General features: G+C 48.7%; 1 protein-coding gene across 1 annotated transcript in view; it reads right to left on the reverse strand.

The window, feature by feature from the left end:
• Positions 1–74: 74 nt before the first annotated feature.
• MROH6 (maestro heat like repeat family member 6) overlaps positions 75–10,598 on the reverse strand; it is a 10,652-nt gene continuing 128 nt past the window's right edge. Inside the window, exons 1-6 of the mRNA XM_087703535.1 lie at positions 10,576–10,598; positions 8,021–8,200; positions 5,472–5,627; positions 4,645–4,764; positions 2,995–3,097; positions 75–316 (exon numbers count right to left, since the gene is read on the reverse strand). The exon at positions 10,576–10,598 is cut by the window's right edge and continues 128 nt beyond it. Coding sequence (XP_087559661.1) covers positions 75–316; positions 2,995–3,097; positions 4,645–4,764; positions 5,472–5,627; positions 8,021–8,200; positions 10,576–10,598 — 824 coding nt within the window. The remainder of the gene's footprint in view (positions 317–2,994; positions 3,098–4,644; positions 4,765–5,471; positions 5,628–8,020; positions 8,201–10,575) is intronic.

The raw sequence follows: 10,598 nt of genomic DNA on the forward strand, positions 1-10,598 counted from the left end.
TAACACAACTACAGCGTTCCCCCAAAGGGAGGTGGCCGTCTTTGGGAGCCTCCTCCGCCAGCCTGCTGGCTCCTTTAATGGAGGGAGTGGGGGATGCTGAGGAAGGCCTCCTGGCTCCTCTTCCTCTGGTAGGGGCTGTCCTCAAACTGCGGCTTCTCCTTCTCCCCGGGCTGCTGGAGGCAGCAAAACATCCGGGCCAGGGCGGAGGGGATGAGCGAGGCCGAAGCCGTCCGACGGGCCTCCTTCACCTGCAGGATGGAGATGGAGGCCACCTCGGCGATGGAGGGTTCCGGATCGGTCAGCAGGCAATCAAGACCTAGAAGAAAAAAGAAAACAGGAAAGACTTCCATTCCCAGAATTCCCCAGCCGTCCTGCTTCAAGAGAGTAAGTCATCTGTGTCTCAAGTTTGGTTGAAATTGCTAGAGGCATTCCAAAGTTATGCTTGACACACACGGACACATCCACTTTTAGTGATGGATGGATGGATGGATGGATGGATGGATGATAGGTAGGTAGGTAGGTAGGTAGGTAGGGAGGGAGAGAGAGAGAGAGAGAGAGAGAGAGAGAGAGACATACAGACGGACAGAGAGAGAGAGAGATGATAGATGGATGGATGGGTGGATGGATAGATGGATGGATGGGTGGATGGGTGAGTGGGTGGGTGGATCATAGATAGACAGATGGACGGACAGAGATAGAGATAGATAGATAGATAGATAGATAGATAGATAGATAGATAGATAGATAGATAGATAGATAGATAGATAGATGATAGATAGATAGATAGATGATAGATAGATAGATAGATAGATAGATGATAGATAGATAGATAGATAGATAGATAGATAGATAGATAGATAGATAATAGATAGATAGATAGACAGACAGAGATTAGATAGATAGATAGATGTAGATAGATAGATGTAGATAGATAGATGATAGATAGATAGATGATATTTATTTATTCGTTTGTTTGTTTGTTTGTTTATTACATTGAAGAAAGAAGAATAATAAAATCCCTGGTATCTCCCCCTCCCTCCCCCCCCCCCGACATGACCGGTGCCCCCAACCCTCGCTTACCCTCCTGCAGGGCAATCAGGGCCTCCTGGCAGGGAATGGCCAGCCAAGCATCCATGTAAAAGGCAAGGAATCCTGTGTGGACGGGAAGGAGCAGAATTCACATCTGGTGCCGCCTCGGAGTCTTAACCGGCCATCTAATTCATCCGCCTCCCCAACCTCCTGGCGGCTTCAGGCTGGGTCGGCTGGCAGGATCTGCCCAGGATCGATTGGGATCTGCCCAAGCAGACTACAGGTAGTCCTCGACTTACGACCACAATTGAGGCCAACATTCCTGTTGCTAAGCGAGACAGTTCTTAAGTGAGTTTTGCCCCGTTTTACGACCTTGCTTGCCACCGTTCCTAAGGGAATCACTGCAGTCGTTAGGTGAGTAACACCGTTGTTAAGTGAATCTGGCTCCCCCATTGACTTTGCTTGTCAGGAGGTCGCAAAAGGGGATCACGCGACTCCCTGCGACTGTCACAAATGCGAGTCAGTGGCCCAGTGTCTGAATTTTCATCACCTGACCATGGGGTTGGCTGGGCGGTCGTAAGTGTGAAAAACGGTCCTTTTTTTCAGTCCTGTTGAAACTTTGAACCGTTGCTAAATGAGCCGTTGGAAATCAAGGACTACCTGTACACTCTGACCACACAGGATTTGAATTCGCAACCGCTTCGCACTCGCAGCAGGCTACCCAGCAAAGAGCCCCAGTTTACGGCCTGATTTGCTACAAACGAAACACCACCGTCGCTAAGTAAATCGTGCCATTGTTAAGTGAGTCTGGCTTCCCCACTTGACTTTGCTTGTTGGAAGCCGGCTGGGAAGGTTACAAATGGGGGGTCCATGCAACCGTCATGAGTACCTGCCAGTTTCCAAGCATCCAAATTTTCATCACCATCAGGATCAACACAGGCAATCCTCGGTTTACAACAATTCATTTAGTGACCGTTCAAAGTTACAACGGCACTGAAAAAATGTACTGAGGACTGTTTTTCACACCGAGGACCATTGCAGCATCCCCACGGTCACATGATCTACCTTCAGAGGCAACTGACTCATATTTATGACGGTTGACGTCGTGCCCCGAGCTCACATGATCCCCTTTTGCGACCGTCCGACCTGCAAAGTCAACCGGGGAGGCCGGATCCGCTCAACAACCGTGTGACTAACATAACAACTGCACTGATTCCCCTAATAACGGTAGCAAGGAAGGTCGTAAACGAGGCAACACTCACTTAGCAAGATAAATTTGGGGCTCGGTTGTGGTCATATGTTGAGTGGAGCTCTCGCCTCACAATCAGGAGCTGTGAGTTCGATCCTAAACAGAGGCGGATATTTCTCTCTCTCTGGGCACAAAGAGAATCGATCAGCCGAATAGAACTCCGCAATGGCGGCTCGAAAAGCATCCGGCCAGGAAACACTCAGCAGCTCCATTTAGTTGCCCAGAATCCACCCCTCAAGGGATTATGGGGTCATTAAAAGGAGATGATGATGATGATGATGATGATGATGATGATGATGATGATGATGATGATGATGATGATGATGATGATGATGATGGAGGAGGAGGAGGAGGAGGAAAATGTGGTCGTAAGTCGAGGACTACCTGTAAAATAAGTGGCAAGAAAAGTCATAAAATGGGCAAAACTCACTTAGCAACATAAAGTTTGGGCTCCATTGTTTTCCATAAGTCGAGGACTACCTGTATTGGGGAGCCTGCAGTGTTAAAATCGGGTCCTGTCACTTTTTTCAGTGCTGCCCCCTCCCTTCGGACGGTCACTAAAGGAAGGGTGGTAAGTCAAGGACCGGAAAGGGGGGGGGATCAGCGTGGTTGGCCTCGACACAGCGTCCCGTGGAGACGGGCTGGGCCAGAATTGCTGTCCAGGGGGAAGCAGGAAGGGGCCCCCTTCCCAAGAGGTGGACACCCCCACCCTTCACCTGCAAAGACCCCGGCCGCCCTGCGCAGGGGGGCTTTGGGGCTCTTCAGGAAATTCACCGTACAAGACAGGAAGACCACAATCTTGTCCGGGTACCACAGAACCTGGGGAGAGAGAAAGGGGAGGGGGCTGCCCTGAGCCTCTTTGCAAGGGGAGAGCAGGGGGAAGGGGGAGGGAAGCATTTGCAAGGGGGCAGCCAGGAGTGGGGCAGACCCCCGGCGAAGAGGGTCGGAAGGCCTGTATTTTAATTTAATTTAATTTAATTTAATTTAATTAACCGTCCTTTGGGGGGAGGAAATGATGCCGTGCGCCTTTAAGGGGCCACGCAAAGAAAGCGGATGATACCAATTCTGGAAGGGACCTTGGAGGTCTTCTAGTCCAGCCCCCTGCCCAAGCAGGAGACCCTGTAGCATTCTCAGACACGTGGCTGTCCAATCTCTCCTTTAAAAAAGCCTTCCAACTACAATTTCTGGTGGCAAGCTGTTCCACGGATGAATGGGCCTCACTGTTGGGAAATTCCTCCTTCATTCGAGGTTGCTTCTCTCCTTGATTAGTTTCCGTCCATTCCATCTTCTTGTCTTCCTTCTGGTGCTTTGGAGAATAGGTTGACCCCCCCTCCTCCCCAAATACTGAAATAGTGCTATTATGTCACCCCCAGTCCTTCAAATGTTCTTCCCATGTTTTAGTCTCCAGGCAAGTGGGGAAATCTAAAAAAAATTTCCTAAGGCAGTGTTTCTCAACCTTGTCAACTTGAAGATGTCTGGACTTCAACTCCCAGAATTCCCCAGCCAGCATTCGCTGGCTGGGGAATTCTGGGAGTTGAAGTCCAGACATCTTCAAATTGACAAGGTTGAGAAACACTGTCCTAAGGGTTATATGGGCGTGGCTTGGTGGGGCGTGGCTTGGTGGGGGTCATGTGACTGAGTGGGTGTGGCTATATAGTGATGTAACTGGGGGGATCAAAAGACAGAAACTCTCTTTAACGATGTCCTGCTGAAGCAGGGTTGGACTAGATGACCTCCAGGTACCTTCCAGCCCTGGATTATCCTCTGAAGCTGCTTCTAGTGCCAGGTTTGTAATCCTTCCTTCCTCTCCTTTTTCCCTCTCCCTCCCTTTCTTTCTTTTTCTTTCTCCTTTCTTTCTTTCTTTCTTTCTTTCTTTCTTTCTCCTTTCTTTCTTTCTCCTGTCTTTCTTCTCTTTCTTTCCTTCCTTTTCTTTCTTTTCTTTACTTTTTAAAGTATTTTTTTACTACCGGTTCTGTGAACCGTCCCAAACCGGTATCATTTCACCCCTGCCCCAGGCCTTTAATCACCTTAAGTTGTTCTTTTTTTATATACTTTTCTCAATGTCCTTTTTGTAATGTGGGGACCAAAACTGGAGCAGGATTACCAGGTGTGGAATACCCAGGGGCGGAGACGCTGGATTTGAATTAAAGCATTATCCATTTCGTTTTTACGACCGTTCCCCAGTCGCGCGACCGGCTCAATCTCATCCCCGCAGCCATTCGAGGACTCCTAAGGCCACCAAATTACGGCCCACTCCAGGACGGTACTGAAACCAGCTGGGGGATCCCAGGGGGATTTTGTCAAAGGGGTGGAGTGGGTGGGGGGGGGAGAGACTTCCTCGGAGAAGGGGCCCATCCCCCACCTACCAGGCTCTTGGAGATCTTGTCCAGGGCTTTTTGGCAGTCACAGAAGGGCAAGGTCAAAATTTCCAACCCCAGGTTCCAGGCCAGGAAGTTACTGCATCGTGCCAAAGTCCACTTGTAGGTCTGTGCCAGGGAGAAAGAGGGGGAAGGGAGGATTGTCTGGGTTCCAAATAGCATCCAAAATTAAATCAGAGTCCAAGGCAAAGTATTGCTTAAATACTCCAATTTATCAAGAGAGGCATGTTAGCCCATCTGGGAAAACCCAAATCTGAAAGCTTCCCGGTTTTCCCCACCCAGTTGAAAGTTCAAGATCTTGCCCCCCCCCCCTCGCCACACACACACACACAAGTCCATCCCATGGTCCAATCTCCCACTGCCACGCTGGCAGTTCCACCCATCCAGTTCCGGCCAGGTGCAGAGACAAAGGATGACCTTGGCTTTCTAGAAAGAATGTTGTTATGGCTACCTATCATCTAACCCCCATTTTCCCACCATAGAAAATGCATAGTAGAATAATAGAAAGTGTGGCCGGCCAAAGATCCACTAGAAAAGATGGCTGCAGGCCCGACAGGCAGGGTTCTCGGGCCAGATGTGCGACCCAGATGTGTTTCTATGTCCTTGCAAGCCAGTCGCCTTCAGCTCTCCCAGGTGTGTGGTTAAAGGCAGCACCGCATCTGGGGGATATCCAAGGGAGGTGTCCCCCATCATCCCAAGTGGCCTCTTGCCACCTCCCCACCACCACAACGATCTTGGGGAGCAAGGTTAGGGTCTTAGGCCCAACGAGTTTGCAACAGCCTCTCCGGAAACTTCTCCAGCCAGGAAACTCTTACCTCCACCACTTTCTGGCTGGGGTCATACATGTGGAGGATGAAGGGTACCAAGTGTCTCAGGATTCGGTCCCGCATCTGAGCCTTGTGCCGGATGTTCACCCAAGGCAGAAGCTCCCCGAACAGGCGGACAGCCAGAGACCGCTCCAGCTCTCGTTCCTGGACAGAAGGAGAAGGAGGCTGGGCGGGCAGAGGGGCACCGTCTCTCGTGTGCCCTCCGGGAGGAAGCCAAGGGCACTGGGGGTGTGGGGTGTGGGGGGTGAGACTAATTTTTTTAAAAAACGAAACGATAAAATAAATGAAAACCAAACATCCACATCTGTCTCTCCCAAGCCCTTGGGAAGAAGTCAGACGGGACTGTGAAAATCCAGCCCCAACATCTGGCCCGACTCTGGGACCAACCCCAATATTAATAAAATAAAAAGAAAGAAGGAATAATGAAAAGAACGAATCCATTAAAAGGAAAACAAGCCAACAAACTGTCAGAGGAATAATTTGGGGTTCCAACTCGGGGGTTGCACGAGAATAAATTAAAAAAATGAGATCCAGACACCTGTAAGGAAAGAAGAAAGATTTATTCCCAAAAGTAAAGATTTTTGTCTTTTAGGGGCAGCTGTGTACTAGTACAGAACCCCGCTCCTTTGGGGCAGCCCCTCAAATACTGGAATATTGCTATCATGTCCCGGTTCCACCACAAAACCGCGGTAGACTAAAGCGCGCTCGACGAAAGCGCGTACCTGACATCACAGCACGACGAAAACATCACGCTGTGAACGGTAAAGTTAAAATTAACGCGAAAACCTTACCCTAACCCCCCCAAACCTAACCCTAAACCTAACCCTAACCCTTAACCTAACGCTAAACCTAACCCTAACCCTTAACATAACCCTAACCCTAAACCTAAACCTAACCCTTACCTTTACGTGAATCCGCTTGCTTTAAAAGCGCTTTTTAAAGCGCCCTTTTTTCTCCGCGGTCGTATTTGTCGCGCTGCTGATGACGTCAGGTACGCGCTTTAATCGGGCGCGCTTTAGTGGACCGCGGTTTTGTCGTGCCACGTCATGTCCCCCCCTAGTCAGGGGTAGAATCCAGCAGGTTCTGACCGGTTCTGGAGAACCGGTAGCGGAAATTTTGAGTAGTTTGGAGAACCGGCAAATGCCACCTCTGGCTGTTCCCAGAGTGGGGAGGGGATGGGGATTTTGCAGAATCCTTCCCCTGCCACGCCCACCAAGCCATGGAACCGCTAGCAAAAAAAATTGAATTTCACCACTGCCCCCTGTCCATCTTTTCTCTAGACTCGCCAAACCCAAATCCTCCAACTATTCTTTGTATATTTTTGCCTCCAGGCCTTTAATCCTCTTAGTTGCTCTTCTCTGCCCATTTTTCCAAAGTCTCAACATCTTATTTTTTTTTTAATGTGGGGACTAAAACTGGATGCAGGAACCCAGGTGTTGCCTTTACTAATAAGGCTTTACAAACGGTACGAATTCTCCAAAGCCTCAACATTTATTTATTTTTTTGGTAACAACCCCGTGTTATTAATTTAACAACTGCAGCGAGTCGCTTTAACAACTGTGGCGAGAAAAATCGTAAAAACGGGACAAAAATCACTTAACAAAACTCTCTTGCTTAACAACAGGACCAGAGGTGGGTTCCTAACCAGTTCGCACCTATTCGGTACTAGAACCGGTTCGTCAAATCTACCGAACCGGTTAGAAGAGGTTCCACCAGTGGACCCGGAAAGCAGGCCACACCTACAGGAGAGGTTCCAAAAAATTTTGAAACCCACCATACACACACACACAGAGACTCACACAGAGAGAGAAAGAAAGGAAGAAAGAAAGAAAGAAAGAAAGAAAGAAAGAAAGAAAGAAAAAAAGAAAGAAAGAAAAAGTGAGACACACACACACACACACACACACAGACTCACACAGAGAGAGAAAGAAAGGAGGAAAGAAATAAAGAAAAAAAGAAAGAAAAAGTGAGAGAGAGATGAAAGAAAAAAAGGAAAAAGGGACAGAGAGACAAAAGGAAGGAGAGAGAGAGAGAGAGAGAGAGAGAGAGAGAACACATGGCCGGCAAGCCACTCCCACAAAGGAGGCCACACCCACAGAGTAGGTTCAAAAAAATTTTGAACAGGACAACAGGAAAATAAGATGACCCCCTCCTCTTTGGAGCAGCCCCTCAAATATCGGAGGAGTGCTATCATCTCCCCCTTAATTCCTTCTTTTCTCTAGCCAAACCCAATTCCTGCAATTGTTCTTCCTATGTTTAATTATCTTAGTTGCTCTTCTCCGCACTTTTTCCAAAGTCTCGACATCTTTTTTGTAATGTGGGGACCAAACCTGGGGGCAGGGTTCCAGGTTACTAAGGCTTTGCAAACGGTACTAACGCTTCGTGTGATTTTGATTCCATGCCTCTGTTTATACAACCAAGGATTGTATTTGTTAAATCCTAAAGCGCCCCCAGAGCTGCTCTCCCCAGAGATAAAGAGGGATTTCCCTCCACCTCCCCACAACCCCCCCCCCCATCCACCCCCCAGCCTTCCTTACATCCTCCAGGAGAGGCCGGAGTTTCTTCGCGACAAGGACGCACAGGGACCCCACGTAAAGCCTCCGCTGGTGTTGGCTCAGGATCTTCGGAAGGGCTCGGAGGGCGTCCCTCACCGTCTTCTCGTGAGCCTCACTCAGCCCTCTCAGCATTTTGCACACCAGCCCTTCCAGGGACCTCAGCTGCAAGGAGGGAGGGACACTTTGGGGGAAGGCGGACCCTAAAACCCCACCCCCAAAGACCACCCAGGGGCCCCGACGCTTGGAGACCAAGGCGCTCTGAATGGGAATCAAAGCAGGGGGGGCAGGTCTCCCCGGTTCCCTTTCCAACAGCTCTCCAAAATCATCATCCTCTTCTTTTAACGACCCCCTAATCTCTTGCGGGGTGGAGTCTGAGCTGTGTATTTACTGGCCAGATGCCCTTCCTGTTGCCAATGAGGAGTTTTGTTTTCAGCAGATATATTATTCTTGTGCTCCAGAGAGAGAAATATCTGCCTCTACCTAGCATCAAACTCACAGCCCCCTGATTGTGAGGCCCCCTAATTGCGGGGTGGAGTCAGGGCAACTGAATTGAATTAGCAGAGTGTTTCCTGGCCAGATGCCCTTCCTGTCGCCAATGTGGAGTTGTGTTTGGCAGATCTATTCTCATGGAGCCCAGAGAGAGAAATATCTACCTAGGCTCGAACTCACAGCCTCCTGATGGTGAGGCGAGAGCTCCACCTCTGGGCCACCTCACCACTCGTCTTTCGCTATTCTAATGACGGTGGGTTAATCCTATTATGTCCTAAGGGTCTTGTCCTGTTCTTAGAATTTGGGGGAGAGAAGACATAAATTCTATATAGAGCCGAGGTGGCGCAGTGGTTAGGGTGCAGTACTGCAGGCCACTTCAGCTGACTGTTATCTGCAGTTCAGGGGTTCTAATCTCACTGGCTCAAGGTTGACTCAGCCTTCCATCCTTCCGAGGTGGGTGAAATGAGGACCCAGACTGTGGGGGCGATATGCTGACTCTGTAAACCGCTTAGAGAGAGCTGAAAGCCCTATGAAGCGGTATATAAGTCTAACTGCTATTGCTATTGCTATCTTAATCCCATCATTTGGCGCTGAAGGTGTTCTGTTGGTGAATAGGCTGGCCTGGATTTCTTAATGGGCCCAAAACATCCATCTCTAAAGATTTCAGGCGTCTGCTGGAGGCTGTTAAGAAAGACTGCTAAGAAATGATACTAAACTATATTTGGGTTTGTGGAAATACCCTCCCAAGAAAACATAAACTGAGATTTGAAAGAGACAGCTACAACAACAGAAAAAGAAAGGGAGAGAGGACGAGAGGAAATGGAGGGAAGGAAGAAAGAGGTAAAGAGAGGAGGGTGGAAGGGAGAGAAGAGAAAGAAGGAGCGAGGGTAGGAAGGGGAAGAGTAGGAGAAAGGGAAGGGAAGAAGGAAGGGGAAGGAGAGGAGGAAGGAAGAAAGTAGGGGAGGGAGGGAGGGAGAAAAGAAAGGGGAAATAAAGTGGTGCTACAACAGGCAGAAGGGATGGTAAATAAAGCAACCCAAACTGTTTATTATGACCTATTAAATTAATAACAATAGCAATAGCAGTTAGACTTATATACCGCTTCACCGCTTCACTAAGCGGTTTACAGAGTCAGCATATTGCCCCCAACAACAATCCGGGTCCTCATTTCACCCACCTCGGAAGGATGGAAGGCTGAGTCAACCTTGAGCCGGTGAGATTAGAACCGCTGAACTGCCGAACTAGCAGTCAGCTGAAGTGGTCTGCAGTGCTGCATTTAACCACTGCGCCACCTCGGCTCTTCCGAGGAACTAAGAGTGTTCAGCCAAAAAAGCCAATGCAATCCTAAATTGCATTAACAGAGGGATACAATCAAGATCAAGGGAGGTACTAATACCACTCTATCTATCTATCTATCTATCTATCTATCTATCTATCTATCTATCTATCTATCTATCTATCTATCTATCTATCTATCTATCTATCTATTAGCCTTATATACCGCTTCATAGGGCTTTCAGCCCTCTCTAAGCGGTTTACAGAGTCAGCATATCGCCCCCAACAACAATCCGGGTCCTCATTTCACCCACCTCGGAAGGATGGAAGGCTGAGTCAACCCTGAGCCGGTGAGATTTGAACAGCCGAACTGCAGAACTGCAGTCAGCTGAAGTAGCCTGCAGTGCTGCACTCTAACCACTGCGCCATTCTTATACAAATGTATAAGAATGACAAAGAAGAAGAATAACTATGTGAATATATACCTATAATTGCATGTAAGAGAATAAAAAATAAAAATAAACTTTTCAAAAAGAAAGAAAGACTGGGGGCTGCTTTCTGCCTTTAAGAACATGTTTCTCCATTTCTCCTTCGGGGAAACACAATATTCTGCCTCTTTTAATATTCCTCAAAATAATTCGTTCTTGGGGGGCGGGGAGTGATTACTTCTTACTACACCCTCTTCTTGGGAAGGCTCCTCCAGAACTTGGGGGCTGGTGGGAACCACCTTCGGACCCCCCCTCCCCTCCATCAGGACCACCACCCCCATTTACCTTCTGCTTCTGCAGCGCCAGGT

The sequence above is a fragment of the Thamnophis sirtalis genome, unplaced genomic scaffold (assembly GCF_051295495.1).
Source record: "Thamnophis sirtalis isolate CommonGarterSnake01/CBP01778 unplaced genomic scaffold, rThaSir2_p1.2 scaffold_2, whole genome shotgun sequence".
Taxonomy (NCBI): Eukaryota; Metazoa; Chordata; class Lepidosauria; order Squamata; family Natricidae; genus Thamnophis; species Thamnophis sirtalis.